A 25,681-nucleotide genomic window follows, 5' to 3' on the forward strand; every position below is an offset into this window, starting at 1 on the left:
AGGTCCTCTCCGAGGGACCTGGTAATGAGGATTAATACCTTACCAAAGGGCACTAGCACATCGCCTTTGTTTCGAACCCGGGTCACGAGACCACTGCTCTATCGACTGAGCTATCGCCTCCCCATCCGCATTGCATTCACCCCCCCCCCACCCTCCCCTTTTCCAAGATACAAGTGACCCCTCAATACTAAAATAGCTGGCCGCGATTCGCCGAAGCGTTGACACATTATTATTCATGTCATACATTGACAACTTGGCGTTTAGTAAGAAAGTGACGTTGTAGGAATGATAATTTGAATTTGTTTGTTCATTGATGTTATTTCTGCATTTTTTAACGTAGTAGAAATATATATACAAACTAAGTACAATATCGTCGTGTGCCCGGCAGAAGGGCGTATACGCTTGTGCGCACGAAAAACCGCGTTTCGAGAAAATCGCGTTTGAAGATTATGCTCCTCATTGCAGGAAATGCACATTCTTGAAGTAATTACTTTTTAAATGTCTCTAAATTTCACTCAATGATAAAATACCTATTCAAGAATCATCAACTTAAATATTATAAGAAATGGTGCAAAACTTTTAAAAATATAAGCACTTTTTCCGTTCATGCCCTTCTGCTGGGAACAAATTTACACTAAAGCGTAGATTTGTTCCCAGCAGAAGGGCGCGAACGCGCTCGGCGCGTAGTCGTGCAATGGAGGAAAATTATGATGAAGTAGTATGACCTTCTTAACTACACATATTTTGTTCACAAGCTCAATTCTTGCACATTAAAGGCCCACTGTACTACTTGTAGCTACTTGCTCCCTCTATATAGAAAACAATGCATAATCGGTGACCATTGCCCCCCCCCCCCCCGATCCTCTTTTTCGTATGTTAATGGAGAGCTGAGTTAATGAGATAGCCACCTGTCAGTGACCTTCCTGGGTGGTCTAATTCCTCTTAACCAAACCAGTACAGACGGCCTTTAATGAGTTAACTATCATAATCTTAAGTTTTTTAGTTATGTTTGTCGCCCTCTTGAGTCCAAAAATTGAAAAATAGACAAAAGGTGTCTTTGAACTCCTGTGGAGGAGAATGTGATGTAAATCCATTTTGAAAACCTAACTTCTAATAAAGTGAACTTAGCTTTACATCCTATTCGAGGGACACTGAAAACGTCTTTTTCCCCTTGCTTTACTGCAAATGTTTCTACTCACTATATAAAATCTCATAGAACATGATAAGGGAATGATAAGATAATGATAATAATATCAAGAATAAATATATAATGATCTTATGATTATTATTATTGCAATCATTCCTATTGATATCATTATCAACAAATTGTGCTCATAGACATTGCTTGTTTAGGGGAGTCCGGAAATACTACGCTTGTGTATACACTATTCCGTCAAATATGAACACCCCCCCCCCCCTCCATAAAGCTGTATTCGTCATAGTATTACGTAGCTTATTCACAGCACCATATTCAATATTCGACTGACATCACTCTGCCCCATCCAGAAATTCTTCTTTAATCCTTCACAGAATGCAGTCTCTCTCTCACTAGCTCTCTCTCTCTCTCTCTCTCTCTTTCTTTCTTTCTCTCTCTCTCTCTCTCTCTCTCTCTCTCTCTATTTCTCTCTCTCTCTCTCTATTTCTCTTTTTCTTTCTCCATTAAACACATTTCATAATCGTTTGTTACCTCTCTTTTGCTGTCGCGTGTCTATCTTCTTGTCATTATCATTCTAACACATTACTCTCTCAGACACATTTCTTCCATAAACAAATCTAACTAAATAAGAATAAACGTTGAATAGCACAAAGTAATCAAATTTAAAGATGGACACTTTCGCCATGGTTATGACTGAATTTATTTTGTTTGCAATATAACTGGAATCGTTTTTTTTTGTACGTTTCATTTTACAATTACATGTAAAATCATTCAAAATCGATAAACCATTATCAATCATGTTTGCATATCAAAATTGGAACTTATTTAACTGTAGCACACGTTCATGACAGAAAGTACAACATGGTAGCTCTTAAAAGAACTTTTTGTATTCTGCGTTGAACCTGTTCTAACTCTTAAAATGAGCTTTTGTATTCATATTCTACAATCACTGCTGGATTCTATTCAATGCACACTTAGTGGAGGGTTTTTTTACAGCTCATGTTCAAAATATCTATTATTCTAATCCTTCAAAGTAATTAAAATGTTCTTGTTTGCCATTGTATATACAAAAATAAAAGCACTGAAGAAAATTTAGAAATCACAATAAATATGTAAATAGTTTTAAAAACTGTGCAGTAAGTTTACAAAAGAAAAAAATACTTAAACAATATTTCAGCATTATCAAAGGCAATATAAAAAAAGTATGACAATAAGTGAAACTGTAACCACGTTCATGGCAAAAAACAACATGATAGCTCTTAAAATAACTTTTTGTATTCTGCAGTTAACATACTGTGCAGTAAGTTAACAAAAGAGAAAACACTTGAACAATATTTCAGCATTATCAAGGCTTGGCCAAATAAACAAAAGGTATGACAATAAGTGAAACTGTAGCACGCGCTAACGACAGAAAATACAACTTATAGCTCTTAAAAGAACATATTCTGTGATGAGCACGTTCTAGCTCTAACGTGAGCTTTTGTGCAAACGACTAAAGACAGAGTCTAGCATTACCCTTAGAAAGAGAAAGAATCCTAAAAATAGTCATTTATGACATGAAATTGTACATACGTATATATATATATATAAATAATTCATAAAATAGTGTGTGGCAAAAATAGTCAATTGTGACTGATTGCCAAACAAAAACAAATCAACAAGAAGAAGAAGTGTTTTGTTGGATTGCTGGAGCTGTACATGCATGTGTACATACTCGTTATGCGGGTTAAACCTATCCTCTCTTCTCTTTCATTATGTATTTCTGAGTTCTCCTTCAATCTATCCTCTTCTCTTTTGTTTTATGTATTTCTTTGTTTCTCCTTCAATCTATCCTTTTTCCTTCGTCATCTATTTCTTTGTTTTAATCTGCATGATAGATTCCTTTTCTCCTTCTTTATGTATTTCCCTGTTTTTCCTTAGTCTAGATCTATGATCCTCTTAGCTCTTCAATTATGTATTTCTATGTTCTTCCTTTGACTTATCCTCTTCTCTTTCCTTATGTATTTCCCTGTTTTTCCTTCTCCATCCTCTCAACTATCCTTGTTTTCCCCTTTCTATCATCTATTCCCTTCGCTTGGTGTACGTGCTTGCACATAATAGTACGCTGACGACTTAGACTCTATCACCAGAGCACTTCTTTGAATTTTTTCGCGAAAATGGCTAAACAGTTGTGTAAAAAAAATATGCGCGGCCGGGGGATGATAATCCTTGACGAATATATGTTTATGTAAATATCTTATATAAAAAATAAATAATAATAATTCCACTATTTTCAGTACATTAATCAATGTTGTTTTTATGAAGGCACAAACCGCTGCCTTTTCTACCCTAGCTTACCTTATTTTGTTTTCCTTAAATTCGTCTGGTATATATTTTGTATCTCTTACATTATTTTGACCGGGCACACACTTTTCAGCATTATCGTAAGTTTGTGCGTGTGTATAATATATGAGATGACATTACTAACAAAATTAAAACAGTCCTGTATATGATAAGGCCAAAATACAAGAATACCAGTATAGGCTACTATAATAATCGTATCCGTACTTTTGATTAATGTAGTGGCGGGTTTAAAGTATATTACAGTACTTTGCATAAAGGCCCCCGAGTGACACGTAGTCTCTTCATAGAATAAAACAAATCAAAGAAGAGTAAAAAGAAGAAGAAGAACAAAAGAGTGAAAAACAGAAGAAGAAAGGAAGGAAAAAAAAAGAAAAATGAATGCATGAACTTTACTAATTTTTTTCATTTTAAAATTCTTTGTTTTCCCTCTCTTTCCTGAAATAGTCTTCAGAGACATCAATGCTCCATCACTTCCTGTGACCTTTTAATGAGGGGAATTATTTTATAATAATATATCAAAATATTGAACTTTTAACCCGTATTGCAAAATATTTCATTCATAATGGAAGTACAGTATAGTCAATGAGACGCCGCAGAAGATATACTGGTATCGATGTTCAAAAGCGGTTCTAAAGAGAATTTTCTTTTCCCCAATAACTATTTGGGTGGGTGCTAGCTTCGGGGACTTGGAGGCTTAATCTTGCAGTAATTTTCTACATAATTTTGCCACGCGATGTGTTTTGATTTTTTTTTCTTAGGGGGGGGGGGGGGGTCGGGGACGTCAGGAAATGTGAGCGGGTGCTTGAACTGTGTTTATAAAGACTTCTTTCTGTATGTTCAAATCATAAACTCTGATCTTTTATAATAATCAACGGTAATAAAATAAAATAAATATAATTGATACCAGTATGTTTTTTTATGATGAACATTGAAGTTCAATGTATAGGGACAACGAAAGTTCAACGAATGTATCTAACGTTAATGGCGAATTCATTGGAGTAAGAAAATGACGGCAGGTTATCTCGAAAAATGAAACATCGATGGGATAAATTAAATATGCTTTTGATAATGCTTTGAAAAAAAATTAGGTGCTTCGAGTAACTTACAAATCTTCTTGAAGGTGTTTCGTTATAATACTTCGTCATTCACTTCGTCGTCGATTAACTATTCTTTGGATCAGGCGCGGATCCAGGGGGGGGGGGGCCGAGCGTGCCTTGGGCCCCCCCCCCCCCCGCAAAAAAAAAAAAAAAAAAAAAAAAGGGAGAGAGAGAGAAGGAAAAGCATAAAAGGAAAAGCATAAAAGGCCCCCCCCCCCTAGGCGTTGTGGCGTGCGCCTGTAATCCAGCTATAAGCAAGTGGAAGTTACAAACTGATTCAGCCGAGGACGCAGGTTCGAAACTGAGTCACGTCTTTCGGATGGTGACGTTTAAAGGTCGGTCCCCAGACGTAAATAATCATATCTGATTGATACACGTCTGTAAAAACCCAATACACACACACCACACACGCCCCCCCCCCCCGCAAAAAAAAAAAAAAAAAAAAAAAGGGGAGAGAGAGAGAAGGAAAAGCATAAAAGGAAAAGCATAAAAGGAAAATTTCTTCAACCCCCCCCCAAAAAAAAAGTCCTCGACAAAAGTCGATAATTGAATGCAAGAATCCAAAGCCCCGCCCTTCCCCTCCCTCCTCACAACAAAAAACAGAATCCGTTCCTGGTTTGGCCAATTCGATTCTCAGTAGGAAACAAACAACTTAATAGATGTTTCAAGACTCATTTAACTTTTCTGAAGATAAGATAATTACCTGGATATGCATTAATATTTCAGTACCGCGTTATAATCTTGACACACTTTCCTAAACGTTGAATAAATCTCACCTTGACGAGATAATAACTTAAGTCAGGAACCTCTTCAAGAAAGGTTGTGGCTTTGAGCTAGCTAACTAAAGATATCTGATATCCTGATTTCGAGAGGTGCAGTAATTAATTGGATAGTAAAAACAGCCTACCAGCAAACGTGAAGTCCGGATTCGAGTATGTGACTGGTCGTTGATACTATACACCACTAGTACCAGTACAATGGCAAGATAAATACGCACGGAGAAAATAATTTACACAAATCAACAAAGCCCGTGCCTCTTTACCTATAACAGTAGCTATGTTTTACTTTCTTTCCATTTTGGTTCATGATGGGACAGAAAGCGTTGCTTCTTTTTTTCTGAGCGGTGCATGAAGAGTACGTGTCTCTCGTATATCTACACTTAAGTGATTTGATTATCCTGACGAGATGATTTGAGATCAGTCGACTCCTACCAAAGGTTGAAAATACTTGTCCATTCCTCATTTGATTCGTCAAGACATAGACAAAGTGTGGAAAAGGGACGAAATGTGAATTTTTGCATACGATCGCCTGAACTCGCCCTATAAACCTGTAAATGGCTCGGCAAAGAATTGAACGGTGGTAAGTACTAGTAATGATTAAAAAAATTGTGATACAGCGATTGGTGTGATTATGATGAGGACGTATTTTGATAACTGATTTTGGTGATTTCTCTCACGTCTTTTAAAACTTCAGATGATATTGCGTTCTATAAGTTAATTAATAGAGTTTATTACTTTTATAAGTGTACAATATGTTGACATGACAATGTGTGTTATCCATAAATCATCACCTGGGCCCCGTATTTCAAAGAGTTGCGATTGGTCCAAATCAAGTTTGCAGTTTCATAATTATATCTTAGTTATATACATAGTTGCGATATACGCATATATTATTATATCTGTTCAGTTGTGCTGAATTCTATATCACTATCATGTTCACGAAAATGATGTTCCCGTGAAATTCGTTGAAAGTTAAATATAATTAAGACCTTCCCAGGAATAGTCACGTCCGTCTGCCATAATTTAAGCTATGCTTAAAACGACCCCACATCTGTATATAACATGTCATTATCATACATCTAAACTTATAAGATTTTATAGTGTAAATATGTTGATGTATACGGAATAGATAAGCATCAAATAAAATATAAAATCTTACATCATGTCTCTTGACCATACGTAAAATATATTTGCCTACCATAAGTTTATAAAATGAAAGTGAAAAATATGAATGCAGTTCTCGAAGCCAAGTGAAAATTCAATTCCAATCCGGGCCCCTTAGAATCAAAGAATTATGATTATATTAGTCTTTTATACAAAATATAAGTGACACTCACATTATTTTGTGAGCTGCTGATAGCAGTGTATTGCGTATTTTCTACATGTATTCGAATACGGTGGCATAGAAATACATTGAAGGTAAATGATGTCGAAGAAGGTCGTCTCGTGTATGAATATGCGGGCATGTAATCATACCAGGTTCAACTATTATACGGGTCATCCATTTTAATTCCTATCTGAAAAATGAGGTTTGTTTCCTAAAGGAGAACAAGGAAAACGAAGGGGTGGGAATAAAGAACAGGAGAGGGGGCGAGAGAAAGAGAAATAGAAGGAATAAAATAAAGGAAGAAACACTGTAAAGAAAGAAATAGAAAAGATGATAAAGAAAGAGAGAGAAAGAGAAAAAAAAGAAAGAAAAGAAAGGGCAACGGAGATGGGGAGAAGGAGAAAGATAAACAGCTAGGGAGAGAAAATGGTCTCTATTTGACTAGTTTTGCGAGTTATCAGTATTATACAGAAGTAGTAACTCGCCACTCGAACACCATTCCTCATTGTGTATTGCTAAACGTTTTGATGTCATAATGTAGGCCTAACTTCTAAGAGTGCATAAATATGTAAGGATCGGTAGCGATGTGATGCACAATGTTATGATTAATTGTCACTTACTGACCTCTTGAAATCATTTAAAAAGAAGGTATATAATCATTTCCTTCATGTGCAATTTCTCTTAAAAACAGAGCAATCTTCCACGTGACGTGACTAGATTGAAGCAAAAACGATGGCATTTTGTCGGACCAGTAATTTACTCCTGGCCATACTCTGCGTGCTTCGTGTACAACGTGGAGGGAGTATAGATGGTAGGTTCCACACATTTTGTTTCCTTCTGCTGTTGTTGTTGTTTGTTTGTTTGTTTCTTGTGAGGGTTTTGAGGGTCTAATCGTTCTTCTTCAGAATGGAGAGAATCAAATAAAATATTATTCCAATAAAAAATGTTGACGCAAAAATTACATTGTCTCTTCTGAGACCTGTACATTTTTCATGAATTCATAATTATAAACAAAGCCTATCTCGAACTATAGTCTAAATAAGGAAGTAGCCTATATACTGTGCGGCCAAGAAACAACCGAAACCCCAAACAAACGATTATTGTGAGGGAACTATGAGCTTTATGACAATATAAAGCAAAAGTAATGTGCTTTTAAATGATACTTTGATAGCATTAATCTGCTTCACCGAGCAAAATTATTTTGAAAAAGGCATGTCAAAATCTATTTATTCCTGATTCCGGTAAAAACAATGAAAACGTTAGTATCACATGCCATCATGACCTAAGGAAAATTTAGGCTTTAAAGGATTATTATACGAAATTTCCACTGTGTGATAATGTGCATTCAATAAAAAGTTACCCAGTAGGGCTGAATATCCATTTCCTGGGTGTCTTGGAATACACCCTCATAATTTATCCCCAAACCACTAAATAATCTCCGAGCAGTTGAAAAAGTACACCTCTTGTGATTGAAAAAGGTGCCCATCCTGAGAGGAAAATTGCAGTCTGTTGGATAATATTTCTGCCTTATGTGCCCATTATACCCTACCTTTCCCCTCTTTACCACAATTGTGCATGCCCCTTACTACGATTCTTGTAGAAATACCACCTATAACTGTCCGCTGTGTGCTTTTGCAAAGTTGCAGTTCTGAAAAATCAAAATCAAATTGTTCACAACAATATAGCAGACTAATTAGTTGCAAGAAAGTTGCGATTGGTTGCAAGTTGCAAAATTTGCAACTGATATTTGCACTCGATTGCAACTCAACTTTCTTGCAACGCCCCTCTAGTCTCCTAAATATCCTAGGATTTTGTTAGGATTAAAGTTTTTAACAATTAAAATAAGTTATCTAGATCTAGCTTTTATTCCCCCTCCATCCCCCTCTTGCACTCTTACATGCCCCATTAGTCATAATAATTTATTGAGTACAAAATATGCGCATGCATTTTTAATACACTTACCACCGAAAATATCTCAGTTAGCCTTTACATTATGATGGTGGCACTATGTTTGATCTCATTACTTAAAAGGGCATATAAAAACAATATTCTCATTATTGTCATTGAGGGTTTCAGTTGAATCGTGTTTCTTTAAAGTCATGTTCGGTAATTTTCACCGTTTTCACTATTTTACCAATATCTAGCACAAATGAATTTCAACATGCCACTTTGAATGTTTTGATCAATGGAGCATGCATGGATTAATGTTATCGATGTATCATTATGAAAGCATATTACTTCTACTTTACTAAAAACACTGAATCACATTTATACATCTCATAGATGATTATAACCGGTTGATTTTGGGTACGTTTTTTTTCTGTAATGGCCGTGCTGATGCAGTAAGTGTGCATGTTGTTTGTAAAATCCCGTGAAATTTACGGCATTTATTTAACCATAAAACGATAACATAATCTATTTGCCGTTACAGTGTTGGTGCTCCTGGGATGTGCCCCCTTCCCCATCGAACTAAAAATGAGAGGGTAGAGATGAAAGAAAAAGAAAGCGGAGAAAAGGAAAGAGGAGCCGTGAGAAAAAGATGATAAGACCCCCTCCGAACCTCTAGCACCATGTTTCGAATACATCATTTACATTGTTATCCATCTTGTACCCCCCTTAAAAAAGCTATAAGATATAAATGAATGAATGAATAAGATAAATTTGTTTTTAATTAAGAAAAGACACGAAGGGGCATTGGCATTGGGAGCTGGTGCTGGGCATCGATTTTACAAATTGAATTAAATGTGAAGAGTAAACTTTACAAAAGGATGAAGATGCCGTGTTACATTCCTCTTGCTCTTATCTTGTTTTCCCCGTTAATCCATCTCTCTCTCTCTCTCTCACACTCTCTCCCTCTCTCTCTCCCTCCTCTCTCTCTCTCTCTTTCTCTCTCTCTCTCTCTCTATCACTCTCTCTCTCTCTCTCCCTCTCTCTCTCTCTCTCTATCACTCTCTCTCTCTCTCTCTCTCTCTCACTCTCACTGTTACCTTCTTCTGTTCTGAGCTGATGAGTGTCCCCATGCCCTCATGCAGTATGTACGCCTCCTTAGAAAAAACGACATCATAATCAATAAAATAAGCTATTTTATTGCTTAATAGAATAGGGAAGTTCTTTAATGATTAAAAGTTATAAAACACAGAAAAAATCATCTAAAGTCATTTTCAAGAGGTTTTTTTTGCCATTGGAACTTGTTTCTTCTATATAAAAAACAACAACTCTTGTCTATTAAATTCAAGCCTTGCTTTTTTGAAAGGGGGTTTACTTGTTTTGCGATTTTTACCCAAATATGAACTACGCTTACTATTCAAATGCTTGTCTCTCCATAGAACCAAATTAATGTCGTTTTCAAAAAAAAACTAGAAGTATTAATTCGCTGTCAAGAAATCTGAAACGTTTTCAGACTGATTTCATGCACAAAAAAACAAAAAACGTTTTAGACATGGTAATCTATATTGTTTTATTCATTAACGTTCTGTTCCTCATCGTTAGGCCTATTTAATATTGTTCGAAGTCAAAAAGAATTTTTTTAATCGTATACTTTCCCCCCGAAAATATTATGTTGCCAATATTCTTATATTGCCATAGACGGTTTCATGAAACCGTCAAAAGTACACGTTTGTCGATATAATAGTAATAATAATCCCGATGAATTATTACCCCGGTCATCGGATTCATTCATGTACAATGTGCACCATCTCCACTCCATGCCGAATTTTCCTACCATTTTGGTCACCGTGAGGGCATATGGCAATTACTAACACAAATGCTTTCGTCATCCTACCGGGTCCCCATTTCTCTCTTGGGTATATTGAGTGGCAAATGTAGATTAATGACTTGCCAAAGGGATTGAAACGCTCGTTGATAGGGATAGTTGAGTTTTGTTGCAGGGGGCGCTACACAAAATGTTTTTTTTTTTGTGTGAGATAATAAAAAAACGAGTGTCAAATTTGAAAGAACATACAATTTAATTGACAAAATCATCTTTGTTCAGAGACGGCTGGAATATCCATAAATATAACAATTTCTAATATTTGTGGTACCCCACAAAATAATATTCGATAATTTGAACCAGCCGTTGAAAAATTGAGATAGCGCCTTGTATGTTTTATTCCAGCCAATGCCGATGTTGGATTTTTTTTTTGTTGTTGGCTTTTTCGTGTTTGTCATAACACGCACAACCGGCCGGCCCGTATATTGTTATTATTAGTTAATTAATTCATTAACGGTCGCCGTATTTTTTTCTAAGTGGAGCTGAATTGGTATGATCGTATATAGGCTAAATTTCACACATTTTGGGTCCAAAATTACCTACATAGCAATTGTAGGTTCTAAAAGAGCACTAAAAATGTCATAAATAAGAATAAGAGCAATAACCTTGCACTTTGAAGGCATTTGCGGTCTGAAACAAATACTCAACTAATCCTGTATTTCAGTAGGATATTTGCTTTTATGGTGTTTTCGTGAAACGATTCCCGTGGAGTATGTTTCACTTTGGAACGACCATAGTTCCAAATGTCCTTCAGTTCTGTCCTGCTTTGGCTGAAAGGAGGGCCGGTTCAAGGAACCGATGCTAATTATGATGGTCATATCATTTTCAGTCCTTAACAGGAGCAATGTCCACGAGTGAAGTGTCAAAACAGATCTTTAACCTGCCGGCTACGGCGTGAACTAATCACATTGATTAGGGGCGTTATTCAGCGGTTAAAAATTGTTTTTGATAGAGGTGATATCAGATTTAAACCCACCCCGCACTTGACGATTTAAACGAAATTCGGAGAAAAGTTGCCTGGTAATGAATAACGATTGTATAATAATAATAATACTTATGATAGTGTAAACGTATAGAGCGCAGACATCAAAATGATACCGAATGACCAAAGTGATGGACAGCTTCTCACTAAACCCTATCAACTTCGGGCTTGGAATATTCCAAACAAAGACACCATCGCCAATCAATGATTTCCTTTAAGTTATTTAGAATCCTAAATGCATTGTCACCGGCTTGACCAAAGTCAAAACCGAGAGAGAAAAACAAAATTGTCGTTTTTGTTTTTCATCTGAATGTGTAGGATGTTGAGCTACGAAGAGAGCAGTATTGAACAAACAAGAGCACCACTACATGACAATTTTGACTACGTGTAGACTTCTTGCTATTTATTGGGTGTTTTCATCAATTGCCGAAAATACCCCCCCCCCCCTCCCCGAACGCTTTGTGGGAGTGGGTTAATTGCTCTTTTTCATTCGTTTCTCAGCTTTACTGTCCTGTCTTTAATGTTTTCTCCTCTGTCTGTATCTTTTTTTTTGTCTGCGACACATAAGTCGAAATTAAATGCAAGAACACAAAGCCCCGCCCTTCCCCTCACACATACACACACAAAAAAAAAAATCTTTATATCACGACAGCTTTACCAAATATTTACCGACAGCGTTACGATTTATTGCCGACAGACCTTTAGAAAGGGTATTACTCTCAACATTGTTTGATATGTTTTAGTTTTACTATTTCTATTAAATCTTAAAACTTTCTAGTAGAATCACAACTTATAAAATGCACTTATGAAGCGGATGCTTTCAGTTGAACCCACATCATACCACACTGTTAAGAGTCACGAATACTTTCAAAGTGCAAGTCCTTTTCTTCTGACGAATTAATTAGAAATATCAATAAATTTTATGACCATGTTCTTAGCATTAAATACCCACATTACCACAACTTCAGTGTACGAGTATTGCAGTGTGTATACGTGATGTTGATATTTTATGATTTCTGTCTATCAGGGAAAATCAGGAATGTACAAATTAACCTTTATCTCGATGATTCATAGTAACGAACCTTCGGAATAATATATCTTCTGAGTAATACACCCGCTTAATGATCGATATTATTAACCTTATTTCATTTTCGAAATACTACATTCCTTGTATTATAAGGCTTTGTGTTTTTTGAATTAGTGAATGCACTTTTTTAGGGGTTCCCCGAACCTTTAGAGATGCCAGTGCCCCCACCCCTCCTCCACACACACATACACCCTTTGAAAAAACAAGCAGAATATCCATGTGCGTGAATGATGTCATTAAGTTGAGCTATGAAATGTGTCAAACACATTCAACAATGGTCTACTAGATGGGTGGCCAGGAAAAGGAAACAAAGCATTGGGTATAAAAGTGCTAACAAATGAATATCCGGGTTAATGGGCGCATATTTAATATACAGGGAAATTCGCCAGAATACTCCATTAGGAGCGCTTCGCCTTCGAGAATAATAAGTTGGGAGTATGTGTGGATTCTTCATTCATTTTCTACATAAGTTGTTATGCCTCCTGATTATTATTATTATTTTTATTTTATTTTTTTAATTTATTAATTTATTAATTGATTGATTGATTTATTTTTTAATAATTTTTTTAAAAAAATGTTTAAATATATATATATATTTTTTTTTGGGGGGGGGGTTGAAGAACCGCCACTGCTCTCCATTTTCTATTTCTTATCAACCAAGCGAAGCATGCTAGCTATAAAAGTAGAGGCTGTCCTTTGCTGATGACGAAGGAAAAAATGCATTTTATAATACTTTAATAGGTTTAGAATGTCGAGATTTGCTATCAAACATTTTAGGCAAGACGTAAAAAGGTAACGACAAAGAATCTCGCTCCCGGATATAACATATATGTTTTGTTTACATACGTAGTTGCCAATACTCACATTTTAACTCCATAGGGAAAATGAGACTGACTCTCTGACTCTCTCTCTCTCTCTCTCTCTCTCATTTCTCCTTCACACATCAAAATAACATTAGATTTCAACTGTTTTAAACACATTTTTGGCTTACCACATGCATGCTGTAAATAAAGATCGCGTGCTCTTAGATTTTAGATTTGTTTTCATTTTCTTCTTTATACAAACAGCATCACTTCAGCCTTTAGACCCTGTGATTCGGGTCGGAGGTTCACTGACCCTCTCCTGCACCCTCAACCATGGAGACAACAACAATAGGACGTCACAATCCATTCAATGGACTAAACACTCCTCTCGTATCCCAGCATCTCAGTACGCCACGCCCAATGTATCTACGTCACTACTACATTTGCATAACGTCACCATTGCAGATGCAGGAAAATATTACTGCCAATTTGAGGATGATGACGAGTGGACGGGAAAAGCGGGCGTTCAAGTTTTTATCGGAAGTAAGTCAATTTTCTGCATTTTATGGGATTTTTGTTACGTTATTTTCCTTTTTTCGTAAGCGAACACAATATAATGTTTAGAATAATGTCTCGATAGTAATCAAGCTGTTGTGTCTTTTGAGATGGACTTCTTTCTCTCAGTTTTCTCTTTTCTGGATTATTCAAGATGAAGAATTCAATAATTGGAATGGGTTTTTCCCCTTTATCTTGAAAAAAATCACATGTTTTTATGTTTCGCGTTGCCCATGATGTATATAATAGACTTGTACCTAATTATTTGCGCGAATGACGTACGAGTTGAGCGTTGCATGCAAATTGTTTTGTTTTGGGGAGGTGTTTTACGATCTCAGATAACAAAGCAATAAAAATTCGATTCCTATATTTTCCCCAAGGCGCCAAAACAACCTATGATATTTGGGAGGGCTTTGGAGATAATTTTTATTGAGCTTTCATGGAGCTTTCGACCCGCACAATATGATGAGTATTATATAATATCTTTTAAAAACGTTATTAAAATTTTTATGGATATGTTCATCGTTTTACTGGTATAATAAAAGAGTAGATTTGTCCAGAGACTGTATAATTATGTTGGAGCCTTGTCCCTTAAACCATTATGCAGGGAATGACGCTAACTACACTCAGCAAAGAAATAAAATGGGCTCTCCTTATTGTTCATTTTTTCTCTCAAATAAACCATCATTAGAATATAATAACATATATATCTAATTAAAGTAAAATTATTACTTTACCAACATCAATTAAGATCGAGTTTTGAACTTTCACACTCTTCGATGGGGACATTCATTTAACCGTCAGAAGGTCTGATTAAGAAAATTGCAAACATAGAGCAAGTAGCCATCTGTAAGACATTCTTGTTCGACAATGAAAACAAATAATGAGAAACAATGAGAAGGATTGAGCTCTGGATTTCAAATGTAATCTCAGGACTGCATGGTTTTAACAAGCACAGTCAAGATGCCTCTCCTTTCCACAACATTTTGTGGACGGTCCCTATAACATACCTTCAATGCTCATTGACATTTTGAATGACCAGATGCCCCATTTCGTAATTTTCTTTCAGAGACTCATTTTCTGTTCAATGGCTATGCTTATTAATGTGTGAACGGTATGATTCTAATGGCATGATCATCTTAAAGAGGATGATTAAATCTTTATTTAAACATATTAAGTATAAGTAGTGTCCACTTACTTCTTTTTTCTTTTTGCTAAAGTGTTTTAAAATTAATATTACAATTAAAACGTAGAGTATTGACAGGGAGCTGAGACTTTAGGTACGGATAATGATTTTTTATTTTTATGAACCTGAGTAATTATGTATTTCCCCCATGCAGAAATTCGTTCATGAAAATGCGAGCAAAATACATACAGAGGCGAAGCTCTCTTTAAAAAAAGTGATGTCAAGTAAACGTTGTTTGGCACGTTTTCAAGTTAAAGTATAGCTTTTTAAAGCCTTTATGTATTTTATGGTAAGATACTAAGATGATTTATGGAATTAACCTATAATGAACCTTTAAAAAGTCAGCTTGCTTTGTGAGATCACTATTTCCTACGATTTATATTTGAAGATTAATGATATCGATTGTCGATTTTTCTTTCTGTTTTCTGTTGTTGCTGGCTATGCTCATTAATGTGTGAACGGTATGATTCTAATTGCATGATCATCTTAAAGAGGATAATTAAATCTTTATTTAAACATCTTAAGTATAAGTAGTGTCCACTTACTTCTTTTTCTTTTTGCTAAAGTGTTTTAAAATTAATTTTTTGTTGGCCTTGTTTTACATCATAACATTTATGCAGTGTTTATACAATGCTAGGTCATATAGTAAGGTTATATACTTCGTTATGATTGATATAACCTCGTGTCATATTCATTGTCTAGTAGTAGTTGTTTCATTGTTTTGTTGGATTTTTCATAAACGTTCCCCCAAAGAAAAACGAATATAAAGGTTTCAAAATCAATGAATCGCATGTTATCTTTCGGTCGATTTGTTATTTCTTACCAGAGTAAGCCAAAAACAAAACACTTTATCAAGTCTATAGTCAAGTAACAATTACATTCGAATTATGGGTTATTTGTTTTTATATCGAGTCAAATCCCAAGATTTCATGATTGTGTTCCCTATAGTTAAATTACAAGCTATCATTTTCCTGATAGTGAACCTTGTACAAATCGACCCCCCCCCCCACCCCGAACGAGAATGGCAAACAGATTGCATAATATTTCAAATGCCTGACCAGGCTGTCATGTAAAGACCCAAGTAATTAACATGATCATGTTGGAAATATACATCATTGTAATGTTCACACATTTCAAATGGTCATGGACAATGCTACGGTTGGAAATGCCTAATTCGGTTGAATTTTCGAGAGTCCTTACAATCATCATTCTAATTGCACTACTTATAACTACACGTACATTTCTTTGATTTGTCTATATCAGCACCGCCTGAACCAGTGAAGAATGTAACGTGTGAAGCTCAAACCTTGACTACTTTTTGGTGTAAATGGGACAACCATCATCATCCTAACACCAATCTCGCTGTCAGAGACACACTTCAGTTTAGACCATATTTTGGCCAGTAAGTGAGATTAATGTTTTACTATACTTACATGTACTTAAGTAATTAGTCGATTAAGTAATACTCACTTACTTACTTAATCAATTAACTCATTATCACTCACTTACTTACTTACTCACTTATATGTTAAAGTAATTAATCACTCACTCATTTGCGTACTACTTACTTACTACTTACTTATTTATGTACCTACTTATTTTACTTATTTAATTACTTAATTTTACTAGTTACCAACTTGGTTACTTAGCTATTCAGTTACTAACAAATATTAAAGTTTGGGAAATTAGGTAAGATTGAGAGAAGAAAACTGCTAAAAGTGTTCATTTTGCGATATGTTGACTGAAATAAGTATAGGATTTTGGATACACTGATAGTAACTGTTGTGGTATAGTCAAGCTGCACGAAGCAGAAATAAATATGTTGGTATTTCGTCCAAAATGCCGCGATGATAATGAGGTCAAAGATATTGATACCCGTGAGGTATCATATCGTTGTGAAGCAAGCAGGACCTTCTGAAAGAGATATCTAGAATGACAACAAAATATTTAATTACAACCATTTTGAAACATTATATTCCGTACTTGCAAGAAAGTGTTATGGATTATCAAGAAGAATAGACCTTTTCACACGGGAGGTGTCTATTAGCCCGCAAAAAAAAATTGTTGACAGCTCCGTTATCATAAAATATATTTGTTTGTGCTGTTTTTGGCTTCAAAAGTATCTAAGCAAAACCCGGGGTTATAATTCCCACCTGTAAGCTTATTTAGGCAATGTATCATGACTGTGCATCACGGAATTATCATTATATTGTTATCATTGTTATCATTAGTATTATTACTATTTTTATCATTTTTAGTATCATCACCATTACGTGTTGTTATTATTGTTATTATTACTATTATAATTATCCTGTAATCAATATAGTTGCTCTCTGAATTTATTGCGTGGGTATATCGTGAACAGTGGCGGATCCAGGGGGCCGGGGGCCCGGGCCCCCACCTCTGGGGGAAAAAAAAACGTGTAAAACCACGAAATTTTACCGGTTGGATCCGCCCCTGATCGTGAAAGTATACAGTATCCCCGTTTTCTTATCATGATATCACGGTTTAACACACGGAACCTTGCAAGAGATATCTGTTCATATATCTCAAAATCAAATCGCGGATAGGTTTGGAAGAAATTTTCCATTTTATCGAGCGAATGCGTGATTACAAATCATGGAAACCTACATGTTTTGTGGAAATATACTTTTTAATTTAATGGGAACATTTTGAGTCGTGTTTGATGACACAAGTCCCCGATTCGCTGTTTTCATCTAACTTCTATTTGCTTTGCATGTATCTTTCTTCTTTTGAATTCTCGCCACATATTTTGACTTTGTTATGATGCTTAAAAGTGAAAATAATTATAGATATTGACCATTCATACCGCACTTCTCTTAATATGATATTATACTAAAAACGCTTTTTAAATTTGTTTATAGTACTTTAAAAATAATACTTTTCCTCGGAACAAAAGTTATTTTAGTCATGGTCCCATGTTTGCATTAATACGGCTAGCCAAAGATGCTTTTAAAGGTTTTATTCAGCAAAATCGAATAAATTTATGATAATTTGTGGGTTTCTAAAATCATGCGATGCATAATCTTTCTTATTTCCCACATAAACAACATTCAGAGGAACTTATTCTTATTTTTTTCATTTAATAAATACATGACCTTTAATGTTCGAATCGATAATAACTGTGGGAGTAAAACTCTATATAACGGCAAAAGCAATGTACATTTTTAGCTGGAAAATCCTCGTTGGAATCCCTTTAATAATCTAGAGGTTATAATATTTTCTTACAATCGGTATGACCAAAATGTTTCTCTAGAACGCTTCCCGTAGAAAATATTATAATTCATCTTGCAATCCTGTTCCTTTCGGCGAATCTTTAGATGGCGAACATGCAGGCAGACAGAGCAGAATAGATGTGAAGGTATCTGCGGCGACTGCTACGAAATGTTTGAAACCCGTGTTATTTCTACCAATGTACTTGGAAATGCGTCTCTACACGAGCAGTTTATCTTGAACGAAATCCGTAAGTTACACAAACACAAATCTTAAAGCTACATTTAATGCAATACAGTGCTATTTTAATCTAATCTAACTTTTTGTAGATCTGAAATGAGATCATGTTGTGTATCTAACATCTCAATCAATTCGGTATGTTTTTGCCCGGTGTTTGTGAAAAGTGAGTTTTGATACAGGTTGACTGTATAATTACAATAATGATTGCCATATTCCTTGTTTTTGCCCTGTTCAGTTCGTCCAGATCCTGTTCGAGATGTCAGCATGACTGCGCTCGAGCCAGGATGCTTAACGGTGACCTGGCAGCTACCTGAAGGATGGGATGGAGGGCTTTTGTTTTTCTTGACGAACTCCATTAGGTATCGAGATTTGCATCACCCAACATTGCACTCACAGTGGACCGAGGTAGGTGACTTCGTTCATTATATTGTTAAAACCTTTGTCCTGTTTATAGTAGGCGTACATTATGATTCATCACAGATCGAGCAAAATTTGCGTGCGTGGGAAACCGACTAAAGGGTAATCTAACCCTTATTGATTTGTATGAAAGCAGAAAAATAATAGAAACAGAATAGCAAAAGTTTGAAATGAGTCGGACCAGTAGTAAGAATGTATGAATGTTTGAAATATGAGATCACTAAGTCTATATGCGAATCTCAAATTGGTAGTTCGGTCATAGGATGTCGATAACTCTCCCATTAATTTTGCCGTGTACAAAAATATCATTAATTTCTGTTTTTCGCGTAAGTTCCTTCTCCCTTGGGGCACTACTTAAAAAATGTATAGCATATTAGTATAGGTCCTCTAAAAGGAATAGACCCTCCTGAGCAATGAATTTTGAACAAATCAAATTTTAGTCATTTTATATGTTGGAACAGATGGGAAAGTAGTCTGGTACTACATTACATTGACATTACCGCTTCAGCCAATTTGAAGTGCCCATACGTCTAGTGATTACAACTTACACAAATCATAACTTTCTATTTCGTCAGATTTAATGGAAACTTTCATCAGTTTGCTACTCTGATTTTTCTGCTTTCTTTTAGAGTATAGCTGTTTATTTGGTTCGGATTTTCATTTAAGAACGTGGGCGATGTTCTTATTATTGAGAGAAGAGGGTGATTATCGACATTGCTGGTACTATTATCCTTCGAAAATAAATTCGAATAGAAATTCTACCTTCCCTCCTTCTACCAGCACTATAGCTCGCAGAGACTCTGTCACTATTCACAAATTTTCCCCTTTACGCTTTTGGTATCTTCGGGTTTTTTTCTTTTGTTAAAGGTACTATGTCCCATTTGCAGGCCAAAAAAATGAAAAAGTTAAATTCCAACTGCATTTGAAAGATATTACTAATTTAGAACTTCCCTAAAAAAAGGTGGGGCTTGAAAATGTCTTCAAGTGGGAAAATAATGACTATTAGTTGTCAAATCGACTTTAGGGCTATAGAGCCCAAAAGTAATAGTCTTGATTTTCAGACAATAATTGTACCGAATGGTCATACGTTTTATGCTGCGCAAAGATTCAATTAGTTTAATCTTGGCCATCACAAGAAGTGGGTTATTGATGTAGACAAATGCTCATGTACCCTTTACAACTCTTTTCATGTATGTTATTACCAAAGAAGAAAAAAAGCCAGTCAGTCACTCGATAGTGTCTGACAGTGAAGTCTAGCAAGTAAACGGGTTTCCTTGCATATTTTGAATATGAGGACACTGCTAAAGTTTAAATTTCACAGATAGGACATACATGACAAATTCATAATTCCTGCAAAGTTTTACAGAATTTGAGGTTGGCTGCAAAAGGGACATAGTACCTTTAAAGTTACTTCGGACTATAGTTCTTCTGTGTATTACTCCAATACTGTGTCTTAAAATATGCTTTAAAAAATACTGGATATTCGGGCAAAAAGACATTTTCGCCCACTTAATTACTTTTTTGTTTTCTGGCTGCGTAGAAGAAATTTGCCCCCCCCCCCATCCCCTATTTTAACCCCTAATGCAGTGTTAGAAAACACCCAGTTTAATGCAGCCGATGCTTGTTAATTTTAGTTAATGTATTCTTAATTCACTCTTTGCCCATCTCTTTAGACCTACACACACAACAAGTGGTGTTGTTATAATATATCTATATATGTTTATGTTTCAGGTGAACCTTACATCGAAGGGTAAAAACTACTCACTTTGCCAATTAAGGTCCTACGCCACATACGAAGTAGTGATTTCAATATGGAGTATACTCAACGAACGTTTCAAATTGAAATCGTGGTCTAAGCCTGTTACAGCTAGAACTCAAATGACAGGTATTAATATTAATTAATCAACGGAAATGTAAAGTTTTTGCCAAAGATGGCTGTCTTATACTGTCTTATAATGGCATGGGGTAAAGACCCACTTTTTAGGAGTCATATTAGGAAGTCACTTCTTTTGGGGTTGATTCCACTCCAAATTATAGTGAATTCCGCTCCAAAGTAGTGGTTGAATAACACTTATGAGAGTGGATTCCTCTATTCTAATTGGATTTTCCCTGATATGACTCAGCTAACAGAGGATTTTCACACCTGTTTATGTAGAAAGCATAGGGTGTTTTTCAAGTAATAGCAATCCTATTTGAAAAATATATATTTATGTACATGTACCATACTTTTACAGCGGTATATGTCCAAATAATGTCATAAAAGGAAAGAAAGGAAATAAAAGAGAAGAGTGAGAGTACGCTCGGCTTACATCCGTATGTTGTCAATTGATATTCTAAATTGTTACCAAAAAAAAAATCGTTTTAAGACTTGCTTTTAAGTTGTCAACAGTATTAAAATTGTTTAAACATATTCGGCAATTCATTTAGTCCAAAGCTCTGCTGATACAAAAGTACACGACCCATAGATTTATGTATTTATTTGAAGGATAATAAGGAGGAACTTTTTGGGGAGACCTGAGGTTTATGTTAGGTACGTATTGGGTACGCAGTTCGGTCGATTCCTTCAGGCACTTTAGCCTTGAGCATTAATTACTGATAAAACAAGTATGATAGTAACATCATGACGCAGTCTTTTTCATATAAAGCAATATTGTAAGTTTCGAAACAAAATGCTAGACATTGTGATGTTATCACAGTTCGCCCAGTTTCACAACCGTTAAAAAGGTTTGAATTGATATGTTTTATTCATGTTTGAATTTTGTTTCTTTATATTTCGCAGCTCCGTCCGCGGCGCCCCGAAACCTCACCCTGAACTCATCATTGGAAACCCCCACTTGGATCTCAGTCACGTGGTCTCCAATGGATGCACTGGAAGAAAATGGCGTCGTCTTGGAATATTTGATATACTCCTGCACATTGAATGCTTCTTATCCACAGACTTTTGTAGAAGAGTCTGTCAGAAGCAGCAACGACTATGTAGAGTGGACGAGTCTCTTCTGCTTGGGTAAATCATCTCATCAATTTCGAACTACATTCCTTCGTTTAGAACTGTGCATGCTTCCTTATAATGTTAATTTCAGTGCAAAAACAACAACTAACATGACTTTACTAGATACCGCCGTGACATATTTTATGTAACGGCAACGAAGACCCATAAAGGCATTGTAGGAGATTTCTTATAAGGAACTATAACAATTACAAGATTTAATAGAAACATCATTTCATTGGGTGAATAGATTATTGACAAGTCTAATATTTACCATTTAAGACTGTTAAGACATTTCAAGAACAAAAGTGCTTATGAAGACTAACACACTCAATTCCACACACTTACCAAGAACGTTTGTGCCGGCGCTTTACAAGAAGCCATCATCAACATTATTTTTATCATCAATTTGTAAATTATACTTCAGTTATTTTATGTGTCATTCCCCTTGATAGATGAAACACGAGTCGAAAACATGAACATAACACAAGAGGAAGACCAGTATGACCTGATTGAATACACCCTGATCGACTCCGAAGCAGGGCAGAGTTATCTGGTATGGGTGAGCGCTGTCAACTTCGTAGGGGAGGGACCCTTGACTGAACCTGGCATGATTGCTCTCCCAAGCATCCCAGAAAGTAAGCAACTGAATGAAGACCAGTCAACGGACGACATGACTACTTTTTGTAGATCTGAAATGATATTATGATGTGTATCTAACATTTCAATCGATTAAGTTTGTTTTTACCCAGTGTTTGAAATGACAACGGACGACATGACTACTGAGTTCTGCACTAAACACAAACAAAAATATATATAACTGAATAATGAGTGCGTTTCGATGATGACAGGGCTAGATTGTTCGTGATTGGAGAGGCGAATGCTCCTCTTTGCTATATATAGATATATTCAAAAAGGTTCCTTTCGAACGCAACCATAATCGTGCTAGGCATTACAAGAAATGAAAAGAAAGTACAATAGATTCCTTTTATTTACATAAAATGTGGTCATCGATTTGTTTTGGTCAGTAAATTACCAAAAACGATTTTCAAGGCTTCAACACCTTTTTCGTCATTATGCCCAAACTGCAATTTATTCTGTACATTGTTAGCCCCTCTTGTAGTTATGGTAGGGTTAAAGTATGGTTTCTCTGATAAATTCAACTATTATTTGCAGAATTGTAATGACGAGGTGGAAATGGTCCCTAGTAATGAGGGAAGAGTGGAAAGTAAAAAGCTTGCTGTCTCTGATGCATGCTGGGAAATTTCTCATTTCTCAAATCTCCAATATCTTCTAGGAAGTAAAAGAAGAGGAAGAACAGGTGCCATTATCGCGTCAGCTATTACCATCTGTCAGGTGATTTTCATCATTGGTCTATGTTTGTGCTGCTGGCAAGCTGGGATGGATCCATTCAAAAGAAATCGACGTCTACCTCAGCCCTATATCCCGCCTGATGTCCTAGCCATGAAGGTAAGCTTCCCGATTGCAATACGTTAGAAAAGTACCATAGCATGGGTCCAACTAATTTGGGGCCACTACCGTCATGGGTTGGGGGGGGGGGGTGCGCTACTGGTCCTACCAGGTGAATAAAACGCGTGAACCTTATGCCGTTAAGTAGTAAGGACAAGGCCTTCACCCCTGCCATTCTCTTTCGCTCCCTCTCTCTCTCTTCTCTTTTATGACATTCGATGGTGAAGGTACGTGCCCTCCGTGCCTCCTGTAGCTACGCCGATGGATTCAAGAGTCATTATTTATAAACGTAACCTGCTCATAATCTACCAAATGAATATCATGTGAATGTTACAATTAAGTAATTTAATTCTCATATTACTTTATTTCATCAATGTAAGAGAAGCTCTGTAATAATGTCATGGTTCGTTCGTGGGGCTGCTAACCTCTGTAAAGATCAGTTGTACGGGAGACTGGTTGAACGAAAATCCACTGTGTCATCATCAAGTGTTGATATACCACAGCCATAAGAGCTGCTGATTCTTGTGAAGACAAATAGGAAATATCTACTTTTGTCTGTCTTCTGTTTGAGTTTCTTATCATTTGTTTCCTTTCCTATCTGCAGCAAGAGGCATTGACTCCTAGACCACCCTGCACTGGTGAGTTCTTCAATGAACTTTGTGAGTATAAGGAAGACAAGTCGTTACTCGAAGACCAGTCACAGCTCGCTCCAACCATGGTTAGCAACAGCGGAGGTTCCAGCGTTGATCATGGTTTCTATGACATGCAGAGTAGTAGCAGCAACAGTGGAAGTGGATCATCATCATGTTCATCGTCTCAATACAATTCGTCCCATTACCACAGTATTTCCACCTTGAGCTGTAGTGTAAACCTGACAGGCAACAAACAAATTGTATTGATGAAAGACCCTGAAACGGGCTATTCAATAGCAACATCGGTAACAGACAAATGTGACGTACCTTCAGAAAATGATAACACGCAACCTTTATTAATCATGAACGGGAATTATGGCATAGCCGAAGAGGAGGAGGAGGAAGATGAAGACAGCGAAGGTTACGTCAATCCCAACGATGTTGAACCTGGTACAGTAGGTGTCTCACGGATAATTCTGAAGGGAAATGTGTACAATAAACCCAGCACGAGGCATAGATACCAATCGAGTCAAAGTGACACTTCGACTGTCTTGACTTCTCTGAGTGATCAGGGGTTTGGAAGTGCAGACAGTGATCCAGATTCTCGACAGGTCAGCCCCACGGAAACAACTTCTCCCTTGTTTCCAGAGCTCCTACCTTCGAAACAAGACATAATGGATTCAAATGTTGACACGAACGACAATGCAGACTACTTTGGTCTGGATGAAATCGAAAGCATATGCAGTTCCATGGCGTCCTCAAGGTATAGGTCGTCCAATGGCGAAGATTTCCCTTATAGGTTACCGTCAGTTACGCAGTATCGTAGGAAATCCAAGTCGTCCAACAAGAGCTCGGGAAGTGAAAGTGACATCTTTTCAGGTTACATGTCTATGGCGACCAAAGAAGAAAGCGACAATGACTACGGATATGTTTCAAAGGATCGTGAAAGTGGTGCACGAGAAGGTGACGAAACGGCATATGTGTCCAATCAAGAAAAGGTCAATGCCATATCCACTTATGATATGAGTGAGTTCGGTTCAGAAGCACATCCACCTGTAAATAAAACCATGAGAACTGAACCCTTCTCCAATTCATCGTCAGGAGATATCATCAGAGGAGAAAACCGCCAAAGTCCCATCTGCATTACGATACCAAAAACATCTAGTCCTTCCTCTTCCGGGTCGTCACCTTGCCCCTCTGTAGCTTCCTCTCCTAACTCCATTGTCTCTGAAATGCCATCGGTACTTGCAGACAGACAGATTCTAATGGCAAGAGATTTTGAAGAAGAAGGGATTCCTTCAGATCTGATACGTGCAGGCCCTGCTCTTCATCCTGACTCATCTGACGATCATCCAGGGGAGGGTGAGTGTGGTGGTAAAAAGGATGGATATGTCTCACACGTGGAAGCAACCAAGATGTCAGCAACCAAGATGTCAGTCATCCAATCTCGCAGACTTCCTGAAACGATCAAATCAAAGGAGACTCCACCAGGATCGTCAAGCCGGTTACATACAGTAGACAACCATCCAAAGAAAGCATCACTGCGCGATATATTGTTCACTGATCCTGTATCAGGTTACGTAAGCAATGCAGTTTTTACATGAAACAACTTTACCTG

At 36.5% G+C, this 25,681-nt stretch overlaps 1 protein-coding gene across 1 annotated transcript; it reads left to right on the plus strand.

The window, feature by feature from the left end:
• Nucleotides 1-5,663: 5,663 nt before the first annotated feature.
• Nucleotides 5,664-25,681, plus strand: LOC115919021. The gene is made up of 11 exons (XM_030997172.1): nucleotides 5,664-5,955; nucleotides 7,394-7,513; nucleotides 13,608-13,886; nucleotides 16,348-16,486; nucleotides 18,426-18,568; nucleotides 18,794-18,963; nucleotides 20,707-20,860; nucleotides 21,755-21,979; nucleotides 22,417-22,599; nucleotides 23,259-23,431; nucleotides 24,036-25,681. The coding sequence occupies exons 2-11, from the start codon at nucleotides 7,435-7,437 to the stop codon at nucleotides 25,665-25,667; spliced, it is 3,177 nt and encodes a 1,058-aa protein (XP_030853032.1). The 5' UTR covers nucleotides 5,664-5,955; nucleotides 7,394-7,434; the 3' UTR covers nucleotides 25,668-25,681.

Source organism: Strongylocentrotus purpuratus, unplaced genomic scaffold (genome assembly GCF_000002235.5).
Source record: "Strongylocentrotus purpuratus isolate Spur 01 unplaced genomic scaffold, Spur_5.0 spur5_contig_858, whole genome shotgun sequence".
NCBI classification, from domain to species: domain Eukaryota; kingdom Metazoa; phylum Echinodermata; class Echinoidea; order Camarodonta; family Strongylocentrotidae; genus Strongylocentrotus; species Strongylocentrotus purpuratus.

Bases quoted from the DNA above. Each gene is read 5' to 3' on its own strand.
- LOC115919021 (XM_030997172.1), top strand. From the start codon at position 7,435: ATGGCATTTTGTCGGACCAGTAATTTACTCCTGGCCATACTCTGCGTG. The intron at 16,487-18,425 runs GTAAGTGAGATT...GCGAATCTTTAG, and splicing joins TTTAGACCATATTTTGGCCA to ATGGCGAACATGCAGGCAGA. The intron at 20,861-21,754 runs GTATTAATATTA...TATATTTCGCAG, and splicing joins AGCTAGAACTCAAATGACAG to CTCCGTCCGCGGCGCCCCGA.